The sequence below is a fragment of the Rattus rattus genome, chromosome 14 (assembly GCF_011064425.1).
Source record: "Rattus rattus isolate New Zealand chromosome 14, Rrattus_CSIRO_v1, whole genome shotgun sequence".
NCBI lineage: Eukaryota > Metazoa > Chordata > Mammalia > Rodentia > Muridae > Rattus > Rattus rattus.
The window spans coordinates 67,787,646-67,810,429 of NC_046167.1; the positions used below are offsets into that span (position 1 = coordinate 67,787,646).

The following is a 22,784-nucleotide window of genomic DNA, read 5'->3' on the forward strand; positions in this document are numbered from 1 at the left end:
TCCCCTTGGCTCTTTAGGGTTCAGAGCATGAAGGGGGTATACACACCCAGGTGCCTGGAGCCTGCAACTCAGCATGGGCCCAAGGCGCCACCTAGTGGTAACACTAGGACCCACCCTCATGGAAGAGGCTGTGTAGTTGGTCCCCCTGCCCCCACAAGGGACTCGGTCACACAGCATGTGTTGGAGCCTCTCTTCTGAGCATCCAGCAGGCACCAAAAAACATAAGACTTAAAAGGGGCTCAACCCAAGGTCATGTGATGTTACCAGTCAATAGGCACAAGGAATCACACCAACCAGTTCATATCCATCCCCAGGGATCTGCTTTAAGGCTTGCTTAGGGTGTCAGCAGAGAGATCCTGTGTGGGCTCCTGTGTCTGTATGACCTCGGCTACACACATCTCTCTCCAGCTCCTTATCATGAAATTTTAAGGCCACCCACATCTCCAGCCCTAGTCATTATTGGTGAGTGACTCCAGGGTGCTTATGGGGCTGGGAGAGCAGGTTGTGGCCAGTGGGCAGGGCCACTTCCTGTGGCTGCTCACTGGTTGTCATCTACTTCCTCCCCAGACAGAACTGATACTTATCCCTCAGCCTTGCCTACTACGGCATTGTCCCATTATCTCCACAGTGGACACCTGTCACTTCAGTGAATGTCACCGTCAGGGCGGCTTCTGTCTGCTTGCTGCAGACATCGATGGGAGCTAAAAGATGCCCCCACCCAAGGATGTGTCTGACCGGAGCCTGCTGGTCCCATCATCACATGTCCCACGGGTGACAGGAGGGCAGAGAAGAACGCAAGTATGACAGACACATGGCTCTGTACAAAACCTGAAATATTTTTACTTTTTTTTAAAACTTTGGTCTAAGTCGCCTTAGACCTCATGGACTCGATACAAGAGTAATATGAACTGGGAAATAGAACACTTTAATAGCCACGATAAACTTTGTTAGAAATGTACATGTTGCCAAAATAATAATAAAATTAAAAAGAGAAAGAGAGAGAGAACAGCTTGATGCCCGGGTTAAGATTATAGAAATGTTCACAAGGACAGGTCAAGGAAACTTTTAAAAACACCAGTTCTGAGTAAGCCTGGGGCCTGCAAGATGCCCCTCTCCCAGCCCCGGGCCCTGGGGATGACGTCCCTCCAAACAGGTCAAAGTGGGAGTGGATAAGGCCTCCACCAAGCTGCATCTCCTCGTGGACAACACATCCAGGTAACGGGTGTAGAAACAAACCTCATAAGAAATGTACAAATATAAAAAGCTACAAACATTAATAAATTACAGCATCACGAAACACAAATACTTCACAAGGTGCTAGCAAAGTAACTGCGTCCCCGGCCCTCGTCACACAAGAAGGAGATCGAAGAGCTGGTGTGAGACTGGAGACGCGGCTTCAGGGCGAGTGGGGAGGGAATCCGTACTATCCGCTCTGAGAGACAGAGGGTAAGGCCGCGCAGGCGCCGTTGTTTTTCAGGCAATACCTTAGTTCCTAAGAGGAAAATAAGGAGGAGTAACAAAAGGAAAGGAAAGGAAAGCAAAGGGCGTGGGGGGGCCGGAACCTGACCATCCGTCAGAGAAGGGGTCGGGGAGCAAAAACTCGTATAAAGGTTAATGAAGGGCTCTATAGAAAGAAATCCCTAGAGATACTTTTGCTCTTGTAAAAAAGAAGTCATTTAAAAAGCTATTTACACGCTACATTCTATTAAAAATATGCTTCCGGAAATACATCTAAAATGAAAATACAGGATTGCCTGAGAAACAAACCCAGCCCCTCCATGTCGATGGGTGGACACCGCCACCTGAGATGGCCACACTCATGATGCCACCCAGGGGCTCAGACAACGCTGCCATGCTGGCTCCAGCCCTGTGGCCCTGCTCACCTGTCTGCCCACGCAGGGCAGGGTGCCTTGGCCTAGAAGTGCTGTTCCAGAGTTGGGCCCCTCCACGTGGCTTAGCCTGGGTCCCCCGGACCCTAAGACGTGGCTGAGCTGTCACCCTTCCCCTGTGAACCCACAGTGGCTCCTCCACCCGCTCACACACCAACCTAACTGTGGGTCCTGTCAAGCCCAAATGTCCCTAGGCTTTTTGGGGTGTGACACCCACTACCTAGCCTGCTACCTGCCAGCCAGGGAGCTGGGGCAACCTCTCCTCACTGGTCAAGTGCTGTAAGACTCGCTCAGGAAGAGGAGGGAGGGGACGCTCGATGCCCCACAGCTCCTCTCTTTCTCTGTCCTTTGCCTTGTTTTATGCCTTGGGAGGCTGCCAGCCTGGGGCCAGCACGGACTCAGGCTGGTGAGCGTGGCTCACCGCACCTTCCTTGAAGGCCTCATGCTCCCAAGCAGAGCCATAGAGGTCGCCAGGCTCCGGTGGGGAGCCTGGAGGCTGTCCTGAAACCAGAATGATCCTTAAGTCGGCAGGGCCACTTTCAGGTCACTCTGAGCAACTGAGAAAGGATGTCCATGTTCACAACAAGGGACGGCCATGCTCCGCTCATTCCACCTGCTCAAGGGACAGATGCTCGCATTGGGGAGAGGTGGCTGGGAGGAGGCAAGGCCCTCCCCGGGCCAGGCGGCACAGCCACCGTCCTGGGAGGGGCTGATGTAGCGGGGCTCCGGGGGTCCTGAGCAGAGCAGAAGGATCCTGGCTTTCCAAGCCTTAGAGGAGCAGTTTCCCATTCCGATGGATCTTCAAGATCTTTCCAAGCCTTTGCTTGGCGGTGGCCATGCCCTTTTTTGTACGTTTTCCTACAGAGGTGGGGAGAAACTCTTTTTAAAAAGACCAAGAGTGACAGCTACAAGGGGATAGGATCCCACAGACCCCCTAAGCCCCACCCACTTCTGTAGAATCAGCCAAACAGCTCTGGGCTCAGAAATCCCCCCATGGACGCAAAGTGCTCAGAGGTGTAGGAACCGTGGTGGGCTTGGTTCAGCATGGCACGGCTAAGGTGTGAGGCCCCACCCCAGCAGCAAGGCCATTTCAAGTGCCACCAGTAAGTAGCCATGCCACTGAAACTTGACCACTAGGCCCAGGCTGGAGCGCAGGTAGGCGGGCTAAGGGAGGCCACAGGGGTTCCACAGGTCCTGACTGGTAATGACATTCCAACCCACAGAGGGGCTCATGTCACGCCCAGCTTCACCCGTGGCAGATGCCTGAACCGGAGCCCTGAGCTGAGAACGAGTCCTGAAGTTTGCAATCACTGAGCCCTACGCAGGCTGCATCTCCTGACTTTAGCCTATGTCTTTCACATGACTAAGCAGACCAGCGGCAAACACTCAAGTAAAGGGTGGGTGCCATGCAGGCACACGGACACAACTGTCTCAGATGCCCAGCACCTGCCGTCCTGGGGCCAGAACCCCCTTTGCAGGGTGCTTCCTAAGGGCAGGGGCAGACGGGGCAAAAGGGGTACCTTTGGCAGCAGTGTTGTTGGGGGATGATGCAGAAGGCCGCCTCTGTGTGAGAAAGACTCCAGGGGCCATGGGCTGGGAGGCACGGCCAGCCTGGGCCCCTGCGAATGTGCCGGCTGCTGTATACTCGTGGTCAGCCAGGCCACTGCTGTGTGACTCAGGTGGGGGCTCGGGTGAGCTGCCCTCCTGTGAGGCCTGGCTGCTGGCTGTGCTGGTAGAGGCCGGGGTGGTGGATGCTGGGGTGGTGGAGGCCGGGGTGGTGGAGGCTGGGGTGGTGGAGGCCGAGGTGGTACCCGTGGAGGCGGAGGCAGACGTGGAGACGGAGGGGGAGGCAGTGTTAGGAGTCGGCTTCCTTTTGGTGTTCTTCTTCTTCCTGTTTTTCTGCTCCTCCTGGGAACAAAGTGTGGAGGTGTGCTACCCACCAGCTGCCCCCGTACATCAGAGTGGGGCACAGACAGTTCTGCCCCAACCCAGATGCAGGTTTTAAGGGGGCTCAGACCTCCACGAGGCCTCTCCCACCAAACCAGGGCGGGGAAACCTGGCCCTGTGAGCCCACTGTGAGTTCTGCCAACACATGACTAATGGGGAGGGGAGGGGAGGGGAGGGGAGGGTTGGATCAGAGGAAGACAAGTCAGAGTTCCTGCCTACGTGCACCACCTAAAAGTGCCCGGATGTTTGAGAAGGGAGCAGTCCCCAGAGGCATTTAACGAGGGCATCCTGAGTACCCCAGAGCAACCATGTTAGTGAGAGGTAAGAGTCAGGGGCTGTGCGCCTGGCTCCCCTACACCTACTCAGAATGTGGAGCCACTCTCCTGCCTGACAGTTCCGAGCCCTGGCAGTCTCCACACAGAGACAATGGCTGGGTATCTAGAGGTCAGCCTGAGTTCACACAATGGAGACTTAGTCGTGCAAGAGCCCTCCAGTCTCCTCACCTGCTGGGACAGCTTGGCTGCAGCAGCTGCCAGCCCAGTCTCAATGGAGGCCACTCTGGTCCCCTCACGCACAGGCCTGTCTTGTCTCGGCACTGATGGACCGACCCTGGCTGTGGAAGAGACGAGGAAAAGGCCAAGGAATCAGCTCTGCAAGTGAGGCTCACTCATCCCAGACCATCTCTGAGTCAGGCGGTGGGGGTCGGGTGGGGTGGGACACGAGCACCTAACTCTCTGGACGGGAAGCCACATCACATCTGCACTCCCTCCCCAAGACGGTGCCTCGCTGGAGTATCTGTGAGGCAGTATGGAAGGTCCAGCAAACTGGGCAAGGGAAGCCAGGTAGGCAGGGGACCTTGAAAGGGGGACATGCCTGATCCCTTCATGTTTTGGGTGCCCCCTCCCAAATCTTTCTACAGAGGATACGGGAGAGGAGGAGCCCCACGTGAGAAAGTTCTAGAGTGAGGTCTAGGCTTGGAGATCTCGAAACACGAAGCAGAGGCACAGCCAGGGCCCTGTGGAGAGCTGACCAATCCCCCTGGAAAAGCCTAGAGCCACACGCATGTCCTCAGTGGCCACATATCAGGCCCCCAGCCCAGCTCTACCTGTGGGGCTGTAAGGAGCATCGTCTGAGCCTTTCCTCTTCTTTGACCGGGACTTGAAGACGGGGTTATCTTCGTCAGACTCCAGTGAGGGGTAAACTGAGGAAGCAATAGGAGAGCAGGGCCCTGAGTGGCCAAGTGCAGCCAGGGCTGGGGAGGGCATGGGGCTGTGGTGGCCCAGTGCCCTTCCCAAATGGTGGCCCCAGACCTGTCCTTGGGTTCTCAGACCTGCTGTGCAATTGAAGCTGCAAGAGAGTGGCTGCCACCCACACCCACCCAGGCTGGCTTCAGGCGCCTGTGAGACGCAGTCCTTCTGGAGGCTGCTGCCCTAGGGAGTGGGACTCCAAGGTGACCAACCTGACTCCACTGTACCTGAAGCCCCTCCCAAGCGGGTTGGGAGAAGGTGCCTGCTTAGACGCCTGCACATGGCCCCATCAGGGCTTCCTTGGGTCAGGGACTCCCCAGCAACTCCTACAATGTGGGTCTTGCTTCCTTTGGTTGACAAGGCCAACTGAGAAACCCCCAGGACTAGTGATTCTGTGGGTAGCAGGAGGATCTGGCACCCCACACCCCCACAGAGAGAGGAAACAGGAGTTCACGTTGCTGCCGCTGTCTATCCAAGCAGAGCACACCGACCTAGGGGCATAGATCTCTTCAGCATGGGCAGGACGGATCCCCCTCTCAGGAGTTCTCCTTCACAGTGGAGACCAGTAAACCTGGCTATCAGGAAGGCCCTGGAGTCACCCCTGAGCACTAGGCCCAAAAGTCACACGTTATATGATCCATTTAGATGATGTGTCCACAGGGACCTGACAAGTGGCCAGGGATGGAGAGGGACAAACTGTGGATGGGGACGAAGTTTCCTTATGAGAAGGATATTCTGAAATGGAGCCGGGTGGTAGTTACCCAGGTCACAAAATGACAGGCTTCCAAAGGATAGTGCTTTGTTTTGTTCTGTTTGAGATAAGGTTTCACTATATAGCTCGGGCTAGCCTGGAACTTACTATGTGGACCAGGCTGGCCCAGAACACAGACCAGAGATTCTCACCTTGTTTGTACCTCCAGAGTGCTGGGGTTAAAGGCGTGCACCACCACACCCCAGCCCAAGATGGATTTGACAGTCCAGACTGTAGCTGGCGGGCCTCCTTAGCGTGTTCCTAGTCAGTGCTGCCCCCTACAGGCGGCAGCCCCGCCCTGCAGCCACACTCACCATAGTCTGAGTCCTTGAAGCAGGCGTCCAGGTGGTCCTGCTCCTCGTAGTCCTCAAGATCCACACTGTTCTTGGCAGTCCTCTTCAGTAGGCGCTTGCCTGTCCCTTTGCTGCTACCACCATTCTTCCGGGCGCCATGGGCTGCCAGGGAACCCCCCTTGGCCTGGCCAGTGCCCCATGTGGTCTGCAGGCAGGAGTCAGAGGCCTGCAGATTGGCCATGGACAACATTCCCTGAATGGCTTCCTGCGTACTGGGGGAGGCAGGGGGCTGGCTGGGGACAGAGAGAGAAAAAAAGAGGCGTTCAGCCATGGCCCTTGGCCCGCAGCCTGCCGTCCACAATTTCAGTCCAAGGTGCTGTAACTGTAGCCCAAAGCCCGTGGCTGTACAGTCACTGGCCTGGGCAGCCAGCAGCCACAGAATGACATGGTCCGGAAACTTAATGGTAGAAAAGACCTGGCGGGCCCCTCTGTACACCCAGTCACACTCCGGGAGGAAGCGAGAAAACACACCAGAAGGCAGATGGCATCTCACACCTTTTGAATAGTCCAGGGGTTTAGAGGCTTGGCTCTTGTACCCTGCTAGTTCTCTATGCTCTTCCACACCCTGACCTCAGTCCTAGCCAGGGGCATTCCTCCTCCACAGTCCTATACTGAAATAGGGAGGTCCCCACTTTCCTCCCGTGACACACTCTTCCAAGGTGACTCATGTCCAAGTAAGTATAAATCCAGACCCTCATCTATATCTGCCATCAACACCCATACCCTCACCAAGCCCACATCTATACCTGTGCACACGTGTGCACGCACACACACACACACACACACACACACACACACACACACACACACACACACTCCTCTATCTGTATCTACACACCTCTTGGTTAGGCACAGCCATGCCTCAGCTTAGCCAGGTTCCCCTCTCGGGCGGGGTCCCTCCATGAAGGACTGACCACAGGGTTCTGTCTGCTCTCCTCTGCCGAGTCCTGGCTGCCATGCTCTTTCTGTGATTCCCTAGCAATGCCCCTGTCTACTGCCCCATGCCCTCACCTTCCCCTGGGTGCACTGGTGCCCTGCCTTCCAGAAAGAGCATCCCAAACCGGGTTCAGGGAGCAGTGTCACCATTATCCCACAGATCTGAGGTCTGGCTGCTGTTAGACTGCAAAGAGCCTAGGTGTTAGGTCTGGTGTGGCTTCTGGGTGGTCTCCACAATCTCCACCAGGCTCTACAACAGGATCTGGCTTCCTCGGGGCTCTATGCTGGCACAGCCCACACACCTCCCTCAGCCTAGGCTTCCCACTGTCTAAGCTCGAAGCACCTGGATAGCTTTAAAAACACCTACACCTAGGACTTGTCAGGAGATTCTGAGTCAGGGTCCAGCACAGGGTCCAAATGGCCACACGATGCCCAGGTAGAGAGCCAAACATCCCCTGGCTCCATGAAGATCTGGCCCAGTGGGAGCTCCCTCTGGGGACTTTCTAGAACTTACTCTAGCTCAGAGCCCAGCCTAGAAAAGAATGGCTCATTCCAGCTGGTGAAGATAAACAGTGACAATACCAAGGACACCTGCTACATGACCCGCCTAGGTGGCCATGGTCTACAGGCACGCTGTCTCCTCCCTGTAATCCGTGGTACCTCTTCTCCTGGGACTGCATCAAAGCCCTTTGGTTTCCAGAGTTTCCCTTGTTATATCCTGGATACCTGGGAGCTACAACCGAATATCTGGAGCAACTTTTAGGAAGACTTTTGCAGAGGGAAAAAGTGTCAAAGCCTCTGAAAAGAAGGTATGTTAGGAGATGACCTCATGGCAAGCCCAGGACCAGAATCGCAGTGATGAATGGCAGCGACAGCACATGGAATTGCAGCCAGGGATCCCCCTCCAACACAGTACCCCCACCAGCACAGTACCCCCACCAGCACAGTACCCCTTCTAGCACAGTACCCCTCAGCACAGTACCCCTCCAGCACAGTACCCCTCCAGCACAGTGGTGCCCCCTTCTAGCACAGTACCCCTCCAGCACAGTGCCCCTTCTAGCACAGTACCCCCTCCAACACAGTACCCCCCCCACCAGCACAGTACCCCCTTCTAGCACAGTACCAGCACAGTACCCCCTTCCAGCACAGTAGCACCCCCTCCAGCACAGTACCCCCTCCAGCACAGTATTCCCCCACCCGCTGCCTCCCTCCACTTGCTCAAGATGGCATATGTGTGAGACAGTGCTGATGGGCAGACCGCCTCTGAACAGGCTGAAGGGCCCTGGCTCTAACAGGGACCTAGGAAAGCTGCTGCTCAGAACACAAGGGCTCTAGAAAAGGCCCTGTTGGGGGTGGGGGAAGAGTCCGAGAGATGGAACAGCCCCACTGAGACTGGACAGGCAAGCTTGGACAAAAGCTAATGCCCCATGGACTGGGAGACATTTCCTAGGCCCGAGGAGAGGGAAGCCAGCACGTCCACAGCCCTCTGTGAAAGCTGCCTCCCAGGCCTAAGTCATAATGGAAGGCCAAGTCACATAGCCCTGAGTTCTGCAGAAAGCCATGCTGGAGCTACTTGTTAGCCTGCCTGCCCCGTGCACAGTGCAGGGCTGTGTTTCGCAGGACAGCAGCTGTCCTGGCACTGTCCAGCTGGGCCAGTCTGTGGACCTCACTGAGCACCGGTAGGAACAAATGGCTCACAAATGGTTCACCTTACAGCTCAAGGTGCAAACGCTCTATCTATCCTGCTCTCGGCCCAGGCCACAGGGAAATACCAAGGCACCCACCACAAGGTCCTAAACACTGATGGTAGGACCCCCATGAGAACCCATGCGGACATGAGTTTCCCACCCAGACCATCTGGGTGACCCCAGACCCAGCTGGCCCGTCTACCTTCAAGGTTGCCGGGGAATCAATGAACAAAGTTTAACTAGTCAGCATGGAAAATAATACTTTAATCCTCCAATTACCATACCTAAATCCCCTCCTTTTCCCATAGCGGTAAACACCAAGCAAACCAGCCACAAGAAATTAACATATTTTCCTCCGTTTTCTTCAGCTGTTTTTTTCCAAACAGTCAGTACTTAAAACAGTGCAAATGGACCATCAAAAACTGACCTATGCTCCAACTAGGAGACTTTAGGAGAGGAACTGCCTGCAGGCGGGCTGAGGGGGCTGGCTGGCCTCTGAGGCACGTGTGTGGACACATGTGGGGTCTGCGAAGCACTCTCCCCAGACTTGGGGCACGGGGCCACAGCAGCTCTGGTTTCTCATTAGCAGACAGCCCCCTCCTGGCCTCACAAATAATGACTCAAAATACCCCCATCTGTGTTCCATCTCCATGCCACCCAGAGTTCTCCCCCCACAGCACCCAGAACAGGGTACCTTGGCTAGGGAGGGCCAAGGCTTTTTGCCTTCATCCTAGGTAGTGCCAGGTTCACCCTATGCTCCAACTTCCCAGGCCTTTCCCTTGAAGGATCATGGGGGATGTAAGGTGCTGGGGGGAGGGGGAGTCTCTCAGACTCTGAGATAGACCACTGAAGAGACAGCTAGCACGTATTTTCTCCCGGAAGTCAGGCATCACCACCACCAGAGACTGTGGCGCCCTGCACGGGGCCACAGTGTGGAGGTGCTCCAAAGAGAAGAAGCCACAGCCAGGCTTCCCCGCGTGGCCACCAAAGCTCTCACTGTATCATGCCAGGCTAAGCCAGGATCCTGTGCCCAGAGCCACGCACACCCCTCCCACCATGCTTCGCTCCCACTAGGAAAGTGCCTGAGGCCGGCTGGCTGTGAACATGATATTGCATTCAAGACAGTAATCTATGAAATAAAATATGGCCAACTAATTCAGCAAAAGCTTGTTTCAATCAAGCCCTTAATCCGCCTTCCTGGAATCTCATGTCGTCTAGAGTAGGCCTGACCTAGGCCTCCACCTGCTGGGGCAGCCTCAGAGCCAGGGTGAGCTGCTGCCTCAGGCAGTCATCTAAAAACAGTCAGACAGATGAGGGAACAGGAACCCAAGACGGGCCCTTGAGTGAGGTCAGCCCAGAGCCTGGGCCTGCTCTGCTATCTCCAAGCTGAGAGCCTTGGGAAGGCTGTCTGAGCTCCCTAAGACTCAGCTTCCCCAATCTCACAGATAGAGTCCGAAACTAGACTCAACTGGAGAGTGGAGAGGGCACTACTGTGTCTGATGTGTGTGCCGGAGGGTCTTTGGGGTCGTACTGGCTGTGCCCCATCAGTCGGCTGTCATTGCCACACCTGGGGATGCCACTAAAATTTCAACAAGAGATTAAAACAGCGGTTAAGTGCTTCAGACCCAAATCAACAGCGCACGAATCTAACTGGGGCCATCAAGAGTTAAATGAAGCCTATTCTTGCTGCTCCCCAAGCCCAGTTCATGGCAGTCAGAGGCTAGGGACTGTCTACATGCCACTGTGTGATGGGGCCTTGCACCCAGGGGCAGCCATGTTCTGTGAGTGCTGTGGGACGCAGCCCGGGCCCACCTGTTGGGGTTGTACTCAAGAGCCCCGACCTCCTCGCTGGCCTGCAGTAGGTCCAGGATGCCTGCCGCCGAGCTCCCACTTTCCTTCTTCACTTTGGCATTTCGGCTTGGCTTGGTGTCCGTGTCGATGTGCAGAGAGCCCTCATCAGAGGAGTCGTCGCTCTGTGGAACCAGGGACAGAGCAGCTGTCAGGGCAGGGCACTGAGGAGGGGGTAATTTTTCCCTTCATGGGGAAATGAGTTTTGAAGAGTTCTGCTCTAATGAATGCTACAGGGCAGTCTAAGGTTCACGCTATGGGTGAGGTCCACATGAGGCAGATGTGGGTGCCAAGCCTTTCCTAGGGTCGTCGAAACCACAAAGGTTAAAGTTGCCTTCACACCCTGGGGCCTTTTCCACAGAAAGCCCCAGAATTTCCAACCAGGAAACACAACAGTCACAACAGTGACTATAAACTTCTGGCTTGGATAAGCTTATTCCAGGTGACTCAGGGGACGAGTGCATGGTCCTCCTGGGCTCCCCAGGAAACATGAGACCTCAGTAGTGATCCTTTTCTGCTGGAAAGACAGCCTTCAAGGTCAACTTAGTGTAAGGCCCCTGCTGGTGGGGAACCACTCCCTATCTATCATCCTTATGCCCGGGGACAAGGTTTGATGCATTTATCTCCCATGGCCAGGCCCAGAGGAGCCGCTCCTTAGTCCTGGTGCCAAGGACCGAGTAAGACCAGGCCCCTCTTATGCCGACCCCACATCTGAGCCCAGCCCAGGGCAGCGGGAGGGTGCATGTCCTTGTACATCAAGCAGTGCGCTGCAGAGGCGTGGGACGAGGCTGGGAGCCTCACCTTGTATGCCGTGGAGTCCAGCTTTGGCTTCGAGGTGGGGATGAGGAGAGTCTCCTTCTTGTCTAACAAAACTGAAAGCACAGTAGACAGCTGTCAAGTGGAGACCTTCATGGGGGTGGGGTCAGCTGGGACCACTTGGAACCCCCTGCCCACACCCACCAGACTCACAGGACAAATCCCTTTTGGGGGGGTTCTTCTTCCTCCTGATGGGAAACTCGTCAATCTTCAGCTCCCCGTCGTCCGATACATATTCATACTCATCGCGGACGGGCTTGGCCTTGTCCTCTTTGAAGCTCTGCAAGGTCCCGAACACGCCAGGGCTGCTCGGCGGCCTGAGGGCCTTGGAGCTAGAGCAGAAGGGATAGGTCAATGGGACCCCAGGGCCCTGAGGCCAGCAGACCACAGACCCTCACGGGGACCTTGGAAGGTAAGCAGTTGGTTGGAGACTGGGCAGCCCTCGGTTTCCCCTGCGGGAAGACTGCTTATGGAGAGGGACATCCTCTAATCTGCAGCCTCCTCCTTCGCTCCACGTCCCCTGGTGTGAGGCCCAGGATACACAGTCATGCACCGTAGAGAAAGATCTAAGCAACCGAGGTTGTAGAACGCACTTCGGTTCTGACAAGCATAGCCCACGACCCTCCCTTCCGGACTGCCGGAGTTTAAGATGAAGTCTCAGGTGGGAACAGGGCCAACTCCAGTGTCTTTTCCTACACGCTTTGTTTGGAAAAATAACAACAAAAATAATAGCATTTGCTGTTTGAGCCACAGTGGCCACAGCCAGCCTCTACTGGGCTACGAAATACTGTAGCTTTCTTCTTGCCAGTCTAAGTCGGGGATGCTCTGTGCTTTCCCCAGATCTGCCTGGGCCCTCCCTGGGCCCTCAGGATGTACTCTTCTCCTCAGGCAGGAGAGCAAGCTGAACAAAATGCCTGCAACACTGACAGACAGCACGCCAGGCCATGGCAGCCTCCAGCAGTCTCAGGAAAGCTGTCACCCGGCTGCCTTAAAGCTGGGCCACACACCCCACTCCCATGCACACTTGTGCATTCATGGCTCTAGCCGCTCGTTCATTTTGTCTGCATATTCTAAACTGCTCGACCTTGTCCTAGAACTGTGTCATTGGAAAGCTTCTCTGGGACATTCTCTGGGACATTTCTACTGAAATGTCAAGTCAGGAGAGCAAGACCAGGCCCGAGTAGGCTCCACTCCACTGGCTGATTGAGTACATCCCCTTGGGAGTCCCAGTCCTGTCTCTCCATCACCCACAGTTCTTTTCCTCCCTTTTCAGAAATGGAAACAGAGGCTGTCACTCCTACAGACAATGGAGATATCTCAGCAGGGCACGTTTGTCACCTACACTGTGTGGGGCTTATGGCTGTGACAGACTGCCTAGTGGTCACTCTTCTTGTCCACAACTAGAACCAAGGCTGCAGGGGCTGTGCTGAGGCTCGCCTGGCCTCCAAGCTGGGGTCCTCCCTCTCTCAGTTCAGCACATCTCCTGAGGTCCTCAGCACCCAAATCCATACATCGCTCCCCAGGCACTGATCATAGCTTATGTGGAGTCAGGAACTTACTGGGCATGCACTGTCCTGACCTACAGGTCACTGGGCTCAGAGTCGTGAGTCCTGATCCCTACTCGTATCCTCAGTGTTAGCTCACACCAGCCATGCTCTTAGGGGTTCCCTGCTGCCTAGCTGGTCCTCACTAAGGCTGCATTCCCTATGTTCCCACAGTAGGACTTTTCTGGAGGCAGAAACAAGGCTATTCCACACAACATCGTGGCAGTGAATGAGATCAATGTCTCGGAAAAGAGCCACCCCAGGGTGTCAACCCAGTGTACGGTGTGTTATGTGTGTGTAATGTGTCTACAACATAGGGTGTACATGTGTGTGTACATGTATGTGTACATATAGTGTGTACATGTCTGTGGAGTGTAGGGTGTGAGATGCCTGTGGGATGGATGTGTTACAAATGTATGGAAAGGGTATGTGATGAGGGTATAAAAATGCCTGTTTGTATCATGGTGTAAATGGTGTTGGTAGAGGTTATGATGTAGTGTGTGTGTGTGTATGTGTGTGTGTGTGTGACGTCACATATACAGCGCACGCAGACTGAAGTGTGATTTGGAATGTCCACAGGAGTGTGCAAGTGATGAATGTGTCTATGGGAACCGACGTGGTGTCTGTGTGCTACAGGGTGATGCACACATAGCATTTGCTATGTGTACTATGGGGTGGATGCATAGTGTGGGGCACGTATGTGAGGTGGGACACCGTATGATTACCCCGCCCTGCCCAGGCTCTCACATACCCCAGGAGTTTTCTGTTGGAGAAAGAAAAGGAAAACTTGTCCTTGTTCCCAGCCAGGGGTGACTTCTCCAACCTCTGCTCCTCCTCCATTCTCAGTAAAGAGTCAGGTTTGCTGTTCTGAAAGCAAGATCAAGGTTGTCCCTGAGGCCATGGATGAGAGGCTAGCGCCCCACCCCATGCTCGGGGTATAACTGGGGACCAGGACATGCCCAGGAAAGCTGTTATCGGCAGCATGCAGGACCTATGCTGGGAGGCTGCCCAGCTTTGGGGGATGAGGACACAGAGATGGGATCACAGAGAGGATGCAAGACAGCGGAGGAGGACATGGAGGTGACATTTGCACTGACACTGTCTGCAGAGGGTGGCTTACAGGAGGTCACATCACTCCTCACTTGCACACTTTCCTCGTGGCTCTGGGGACAGGCAGACGCACCCCGGCACAGGTCCGCACCCACCCTCACCTTGTACTTCCACTTGGCCTCCGACTTGCTCTTTGTTTGCTCTCGGATTTCCAGTCTTTCCACGTCATTCTGTGTGTGGACCGTGTCCTTATTGGGAACACTCAGGACGCTCTTTGGAGTCTGCAAACAGAGTAGCCATGACCCAAAGGTAGAGAAGAAGGGGAGTGAGCTGGGGTTCCGACAGCAGAGGAGACACACAGCACACCCATCCATTCCTTCATCCGCCCACGTATCCGTCTGTTCACTTAGTCTCCCATCTCTCGTCCACCCACCTACCCACCTACCCCTACCCGTTTACCCACTGCCCATCAGTTGACCCACCCACCCATCCACCCACCCACCCGTCCACCTACCCACCCACAGATCCCTCTCTCCCTCCTTCCTTCCTTGCCCCAGAAGAACAGCACCAATGGAATATAATAAGTCATGTAATATTCCATTACATATCCAATAAGACCCTTTCCTGAATACTCCTGTGGACATTCCAAACCATACTTAACTCCACATGCCTATGTATACATGACATCATACATGGCACCACACACACACACACACACACACACACATCATCATCATCATCATCATCATCATCATCATCATCATCATCATCATCATAACCTCCCCCAACATCGTCCTGTACTCATCTCGGAAGGAGCTCACAGTCAATCATCCTTAATCTCACAGGTTCGGGAAGAGCCTTTATGGAGCCCGTCTCTCCCTGTCCACAGGGGCTCACTTATAACTATCCCCTCTCCCAACCCTCCGCCTCCTCCTAGTGTTCTCAAACAGATGCCTTGTAGATCTTCATAGCCTTAGCCTCAGGGGTGGGTTCTAGTACTTGGGAAAGCTAAGCAGGGTGGCCTCTATGAGAAGACCACTGTGACCCTGCATCAATCCGGTGGCCCTCCTGCGTGCTAGCTACCCCCACCACAGCACAAACCCTCCGTGCTATTGCTCCAGGGGGCCTCGCTGCTTTGCAGGATCTACCTGGGGTTTGGGACTGGATGTGCAGGCCTAGGGCTGGCACAGGCAGGGAAGACATTTGATTGGGCAGTGCCGGACCCTGGACCCTGGTACTCTTTGGAGCCCTTACTCTACCTCAAGTCTCCCCTCCCCCACTCCCTCCTCAGAAAACAAAGGGAGGAAAGAGGTGCTATCCCCAGCTGTCCCTCAGGTCTGGCCCAAGGCAGAGCTGCAGAGCCTCAGCATACTGGGGAGGGCTCAGGAGCCCACCTTTCCTTTCTTCGGCGGCTCCATCTTGGTCAGCGCCTCCTTGGTGTGGGCCTCAAGCAGGTCCAAGTTGGGGATGGTGGGAGAGGCGGACTCTTTGCACTTCTTCCCTTTCTTCTTGCTTCCGTCCTTGAGTTTCAGGGTTTTGGGGGGCTTGGGGGGCTTGGGGGGCTTGGGGGTTTTGGATGGCTTGGGCATCTTCACAGTCTTGGAAGTCTTTTTTTTGGACACTTTCTCCAGGAGGGATCGAGGTGGGGTAGACTCAATGGGAGATGGCGGTTCCTCCTTCTCCCGGTCCCCGTCACAGACCTCATCTGAGGAGGCGACAGCATTTACTTCAGGTCGGACAGTTTTGGAGGCATTCTGGTACGGGAAAAGGAGAGGGTCATTTGTGTTCCCTCTGGACCATGCCAGGACTCAGGAGACCCTCACAGGCATGTTGGGAGAGGCGGTCAGCCTAGAAAGGCACACACAGCTGACACCGTGTGACCCGTTCGTATTTGTTCCACATTTGTCCAGTAACATCAGGAAATGTTCACACAACCCTACCACCCATTCACATTGTCCCCAGACCACAGTCCCTCAGTCCCCAACTTCCTGGGGCTCTTCTGCCCTATCCAGGCCCAGGAGGCAGTCCAGTTCCTCCAGGTTCGGACTCAAAGCCTGGCTCTGAGGTTCTCCATCCTCCTTTCACCTCTTCTCCCAAGCACTCTCCAGGCCTCGGGCATGATTACTAATATAGAGAAATGTCCCGAGCAGGCTCTGGGCCCACCGTCATCCCAGGGTCCGTCAGCCTGGCATGGCCTTACCTCGCTGAGCCTGATCTCTTTGGCCAGGTCCTTGATGAGCTGTGAGGGCCTGAAGTGCTCCGGGAGCTCGTCCTCGTGCTCTGCCAAAGCCTGTGGAATAGTGGGGTGAGTGCCGACTTGGCCATTGCAGTGCCTAAGCCATTCTGTGTCCATCCAGCCAGGGCCATGGCCGCCCCAGGGGGCGAGAGGTTGCCACGGAGCAAGGCATGGTGCATAATGTTCTGGGGCCCTGCCTGAGAAGAAGGCTCTCTCTGGGGTCTGCAAACAGAGTAGCTGTGACCCAAAGGTAGATCCAGAAGGGGAGTAAGCTGGGGTTATGACCTGGATAGAAGAGCTCCAGGAAGTTGCGGACTGAGGGACTGTGATCTGGGACAATGCAAGTGGGTTGTAGGTTATGTGAACATTTCCTGATGTTACTGGCTGGTGTGATGAGCATGCCATTTCTGTTAGTGAAAAATGCATCAAGATGGCCTCACCCAAGGCTACCACCAGCTAATTGGCTGTGGAGTGGATGTGAGCCCACTCTCTTTATGGTCATGTGATTAAGGTGAGGTGGGAAGGACCCCCCTGAACTATCCCAGCTTTGGGTCTCAAGGAGATAGTAGTCACAGGATGGCCCCAGAAGGGAAGGAACTATGTCTGTGGCCTGTCTCCACCTACCAGGACCACACATGGGTGAGGACAGGCCACAGACATCATTCCCTACCTCTGAGGCTCCCATCTGTTCTCTCTGACCTAGAAGGGACCCCTTGTCCCTCAAGCAGCAGGTGGGCGGGTGGCTGCCCTGAAGAGCGAGAGCCCTAGTAGGAAACAATATCAAAGGTTACCCTAGGCTAAGCCAGACCCATTTCTCCCTCTGTAGCCACGACCTAGGCAAGAAGAGAAAGCAAACGGGAAGCTGGCATCCTGTGGTCTGAGAAACAGCTTTCACGGGCTGGAGGAAATCAGTGCACAAGATTTTGGGAAAAGACAAGGAAGGGAAGGGGTCCCCAGATTACAAAGCAAGAGGCTACACCCACGCCAGGCTGCATGGTTGCAGAGTGGCAAAAGTCACAACTGTATCCCTAACCTTCCTGTCCAGATCCAGATGTGGGGTCATTGCACCAGCTGCCTCCTGGGCCCCTCTATGCCCTTTCCAGGTTAACAGAAAGTTGTTCTTGCCCAAACTCCTGAGGAAATCTGGCCCTGAGGCCAATGACCCCAGCTGACCCAGGCTACCTACATCTCTCCGACGCACCTCAGGGGATCACGGTTGGTGTTAGCAGGCCAGCTTAAGCCAGCCTGGAGGGAGTGTGTTCCATAGGACACATGCTTGGTATCTTCCCCACCCATCCCGTTCCCTCAGACAAATACGCCCACGATCTGCTTCCTACCTGCTTCTTCGTCCATGACCTAAAAGCACCATTGAGAATCTTAGCTCCTTGAACTAAGTGTGGGGGCAGCTGTTTCCCAGACTTGTGAGAACCTGGGAAGGACACAATAGGGTTAGTGTGGCGGCTCCTTAGCCTGCCCCAGCAAGAGGCCTTCCAGGGGCCCTAGACCATTTGCCCAACTGCCAACGGTTCTCCTTAGAATCTGGGGTGCCTACCCACCTGGCACCTGCCCTGAAGGGAAAGGGTGACCTCCCATCTCCTCCCATCTCCTCCCATCTCACATGAAGCTTTCTTAACAGGATCCCACACTGGTCAGTTCTCTCTCCCCTCTCTTCTCAGGAACCCAGAGTCCTGTCTAAGTGGGTCAGAGCCTACACCGACCTCCCAGGTACCTTCTTATGCCTGTGTCCTAAGGGGTCATGATCAGGGCTCCCAATATCCCTTAGACCAGGGTTACAGGCTCAGGCATCCAGCCTGGAGTGACAGGTACCTTTGAATGCTTCCAATAGATGCTTCCCCATGTACCAGCAGGCAGTTTCAAAGTTGGGAAATTGAGTCAGGCTGCCTAGTTTTAACCTTCTTTCCACCTCGTATGCCCTGGAAGCCACAGGAAAGAACCAGTCAGTGCAAGCGTATCAAGTAGACCATGCAAGGGAGAGTCCGGCCTACTGAGCCAGCTCTTCACCACTGGGCCTGATGTGACCCAAAGGGATAGCCACCATGGGTAGAGGCAGTGGGTTGTAGTGACTAGAGAGGCTGGCCACGGTCCAGGAAAGGTGACAACAGCCTTCATGACCCCAAACCACTGCTGGGCTGGCCCTAACCCGGGGTGTGGAACCCACCCCCTCTTTCCCTTGATGCAGATGTCAGCATAGCAACCCATAGGCTGAGCCCAGGAGTCTGGCTGAGGTGCTCGTTGGGCAACCCAGTCCGAGGGTGGATAGCACTGGGGAAGCTACCTACCTCATCTGCATCTCCACACTGAGGCTGTGGAGGAAATGTCCAGCGAAGGCCAGGCAGTCCACGGGGGTGAGCGTGGCGTATATCCAGCCTGGGAGAGCATATAAAGCTGACACCAGCTTCTACCTTGCTCCCACGCTGGCTTTCACCTCCCCCACTCACCACGGACTCCAACCCTATCAGCTCAGGCCTTCCCTTATTGTTCCTACCTGACCTGAGCTGAGGTAGGAACCCCCGAGAGCGGTGGAGGAGGGAGTGCGTCTGAGCTAACATAGGCTGTTGAACACTCCAGTATCAGACAGATAAAAACTGAGGTCTGGGTGCCAAGAGGGACATGCTGACACCCCAGGGCAACACTGCCATTAGGAGCGGGAGCCCAAGTCTCAGAACTGTCCACACGGGTCAGAAGAGACAGGGCTGGCACTGTCATTCTCCCCAGAGGCTGAGATTTGCCTCTAGGTTATCCCAGGGGATGGAGGTGGGGTTGAATTCCAGAAAAAGCTATAATGCCTCCCAGAGTAACTGGAAGGACGCCTTCAAGGAAGGAGAGACCCGAGAGCCAGTCAGAGGCCCAGTTCAGTCACGTTCTACGGCCTCATTTGGATCCTGATTTTAAGTGGAAAAGCATATACACAGTCACTAAGAAAACCTGCACGTGGATTGGCTACGGATGGTACAGTGGGCTCACCCTTCAATCTCAGAAATGTGGTCAAATTACACTAGAGGGAAGGGAAGAAGTCTTTTAGAGCGGCTATTCAGCTCTGGGATTCATCCTCCCAGGGGAAGCTGGCAGTCTCCGTTGCTCAGGACATTCTTCTAAACAACCACTCTTCTCCTCTGGAGCTACTGACCGAGCCAGGTCTCCCATGCCAAAGCCCGCTGGCTGGCCACACGGCCCTAAGCTAAGCTGATGCTGACTGGGGCAGAACAGAAAGACACCCTGTGGGGACTATGGCAGGAGGAATGGGCCCTGTACCTGAGCACCACACTCACCTGAGGGGATGAAGAGGGTCTGGCCCTGCTTGACAGTGCACTTATAGCACTTGTCCACCTGGTCAGCAAAGAACATCTCGCTGTGGTTGGAGGCTGACCGCCAGCATTCATATAGGGAGATGTTGGCTGAGGCCGGCCGGATGAGATAGAAGATCTTCTCCCCCTGCCAAAAGAACTCACTGGCAGAGCCGAAACACCAGGGATGTGGGGCAGAGCCTGCCTGGTGTTGGGGCTGCTGAAGTGGATGATAATCTGCTGGGTACTGAGGATGCTGGCATTGGGGAAGGGGGGTCACTGGATGCTGAAGATTCTGGGGCAAGGGCAGAGTCCACTAGGTTTCTGGGGATGGTTGGTGGGGGAGAAGCCATAAGGTACTAGGACAGCAGAGCCCACAGGCTCTGGTGACACTAGGGAGTGGAGTAGAGTATACTAGGTGCCAGGGACTCTCGGCCAGGGAATACAGCCCACTAGGAGCTGGGGCACAGAGGCAGGTAACAGTGTACTAGGTGCTGGGGACAATGGGCCTGGAGTGCAGCCCATCGATCTACTGGGCCCAGTGATGGGTCCTGGCTTGAAAGTCACCCTGTCAGGCTCACCACTCCCACCTGCAATACCACTGCATTTGGGAAGGTTCTAGGTGTGAGAGTCTGACTTGGCCAGGAGCAGTACACGCATTAGTATTCTAGACACTACAAATCCCATGTGTGCTCAGGAGGTAATTTAAAAAAAAAAAAATGCAAACTGCCACCCGGCAAGTCCTTAGCATCTCTGTTCTCCAGAGTTTCTGGGCCTCCAGGCTGGATAAAAGAAGTCACCATTTCCCAGGGGGTTTTGTGAAGCCCAGGCCAGGCACTGCACCAAGCAGGAAGAGCCTCATTCTCATGTTCTGGGACAGCCATGATGATGGCTTGCTCATAGCCTCACAGGACCAGAGTGGGCATGTAAGGCCGCCACTGCAGCTTGAGCCAGAGCTGTTCTGGAGAAGCGTAGCTTGCAGCTGACAGGGCCAGAGCCCAGAGTTTGTGTTGTTATATATATCCTGCACTCTTAGGTCCCCCTTTGCCTCAGCGATGAACCCCCAACCCTCCGTGCTGATTCAGGTAGCCGCCATCTTGCCTGCTAACTCCAGAGCGGTTCCCAGGAAATCTTCCAAGCACCTCTGCACTCTACTCCGGGCACTAGGTGACCCAGTGGTCTCCCTAATTGTTAATGAGCTCTAAGGGCATTAGACACATGCGTGCCACTGTTCCCATCTCCTTGGCTTCCTGTCCCACAACTGGTCATCCAGTATCCCCCAGCCCAGGAAGTGGGTGACTTGCTGGCACAGACAGGGATTGGAGGAACCGTAGTCCTGAGGACGAGGGTGTGTCTTAAGGGGTGTGGCTCACCTTGAGAACGTGGTACCAGGCTGAGGCACCTCCAGAATCAATGTGGAAGTCGGTGTAGCTGTCCTTCACACAGATCAGGCAGTACTTGGTCACCTTGGGCTTGGCCAGCAGCGCGTCATCGGGCCAGTAGTTTTCCACCCACGATAGTTTCTTCACAATGTCAGGTGGCTCCACAAAGCTGGACATTCTAGGGCCATAAAAGGAAGAGCAGTCAGGAGGCCAGGGCCCAGGGCTTCCATTTTTAATGCATTCTAAGGTAGGAACGTTGTGAGGCTCCTTCCACATTCTACCTCGTAAATCTTCACTCAGGGCAGACGTCTCACTTTCTAGGGGAGTAAAGGAAAGGGCTGTAGAGGGTGGGATGAACCCAGCCACTGCACGGGCTGCAAAGGCACAGAGGATTGTCTCTACCCCCAAAAAGCAGGGTGAGGAAAGGGTCTTGGAGAGCCTTAAAGCGGCCCCCAGAGGTCGGCACCATGAAACTCTCAGAAGAAACGTTTCTCACACGCAGTGCCTTGTGTGCCATTTGAAAGAAGGCTTCCTCTCTCCAGGGCAAAGCACAGGCAGACCAGAGACTCCCTGCCACATTTAGTTGATGTCAAACCAGTCACGTCCCTTTCAGGGAAGGTGGGAAAAGGCGTAAGTGACCTGGTGTGCTGGTTGTTTTTTTTCCAACTTGACATAAGCCAGAGTCATGAGAACACCTGTATCAGACTGGACTACAGGCAAGCCTGCCAGGCATTTCCTTGACTAATAACCAATATGGGAAGGCCCAGGCCACTATGGGTGGTGGTGCCACCCCTGGGCAGAGGGTCCTGGGATGCATAGAAAAATAGGTCAAGCCACGGGGGGAGCAAGGCAGTAAGCGTTTTCCCACGGCCTCTGCGGCAGTTTCTACCTCCGGCTTCCCTCCCCGACTTCCCTGCATGATGGACGAGACAATGAAATAAACCCTCTCCTCTCCAACCTGCTTTCGGTCATGGTGTTTTACCATAAACAACAGAAAGTAAAGTAATGCCCCCGTGGGACACGGCACCTTACATGCCCAACTTTCCTGACCCCCACATCTGGTGTGCATGATGCACAGCTGTCCTGGGGATCCCTCCCAGAGAACTCATGCCTTCCTCCTAGAAACAAGCCAATTAAAAACCCTCACAGGTTTCTAATGCAGTTGGATGAAGCCTAGCACCCGTAATGGTCTCAGACCCCAGGCTCCTCTCCCTGCCTGTGCTCCCTGATCTTTAGCGTGTGACCTCCAGGCTTATTGTCTCTCCCAACCAGTGGAGGGGAACTCTCTGTCTCCATGAAAACTTCAAGAACCACAGTCCTATTGCCCCAGCCTCAACATACGATGCAGTCCACGTATAAATGACCCACAGACGCCATCCCACAGGATCGTGTCCATGATAACACGTGGGACTGTTGGGACATCTATGCATGGCCTCATAGGTTGAGGCCAGTGATAGGCTTAGGGGAGGCTTAGAGCAGCCACCACAGTAGAGTTCCGTGTGGGTGCGTATGCATGTGCACGCGAGGGTGTCAGCACGCACGTGATGGAAGTGTTGAGTGTGACCTTAGGGTCACGTGTGCCGAGAGTTTCAGTGGTTATGGCCTGTCAGCCTGTCAGAGGGGGCTGTGTGTCTGTACAGTGAATATGGTAGTTTTCCCGGCCATGCTGCTGCTGTGTCCTCAGAGTGTTCATGAGTGGGAATGTCCACGTGTCTATCCTGAGTGTGTCTACCTTTTGTTCTATGAGTGTCATGATACGGTTGTATCTGTGGGCTGCCTCCGTGAGTCATGA

At 54.8% G+C, this 22,784-nt stretch overlaps 1 protein-coding gene across 1 annotated transcript in view; it reads right to left on the reverse strand.

Moving 5' to 3' along the window:
• Nucleotides 1-815: 815 nt before the first annotated feature.
• Phf2 (PHD finger protein 2) overlaps nt 816-22,784 on the reverse strand; it is a 68,325-nt gene continuing 46,356 nt past the window's right edge. Inside the window, exons 6-22 of the mRNA XM_032884451.1 lie at nt 20,984-21,170; nt 19,596-19,758; nt 18,606-18,693; nt 18,133-18,239; nt 17,643-17,734; nt 16,270-16,359; nt 15,464-15,823; nt 14,231-14,350; nt 13,771-13,886; nt 11,629-11,807; nt 11,461-11,531; nt 10,624-10,784; nt 6,149-6,420; nt 4,942-5,037; nt 4,340-4,449; nt 3,410-3,797; nt 816-2,747 (exon numbers count right to left, since the gene is read on the reverse strand). Coding sequence (XP_032740342.1) covers nt 2,659-2,747; nt 3,410-3,797; nt 4,340-4,449; nt 4,942-5,037; nt 6,149-6,420; nt 10,624-10,784; nt 11,461-11,531; nt 11,629-11,807; nt 13,771-13,886; nt 14,231-14,350; nt 15,464-15,823; nt 16,270-16,359; nt 17,643-17,734; nt 18,133-18,239; nt 18,606-18,693; nt 19,596-19,758; nt 20,984-21,170 — 2,689 coding nt within the window. The 3' untranslated portion in view covers nt 816-2,658. The remainder of the gene's footprint in view (nt 2,748-3,409; nt 3,798-4,339; nt 4,450-4,941; nt 5,038-6,148; nt 6,421-10,623; nt 10,785-11,460; nt 11,532-11,628; nt 11,808-13,770; nt 13,887-14,230; nt 14,351-15,463; nt 15,824-16,269; nt 16,360-17,642; nt 17,735-18,132; nt 18,240-18,605; nt 18,694-19,595; nt 19,759-20,983; nt 21,171-22,784) is intronic.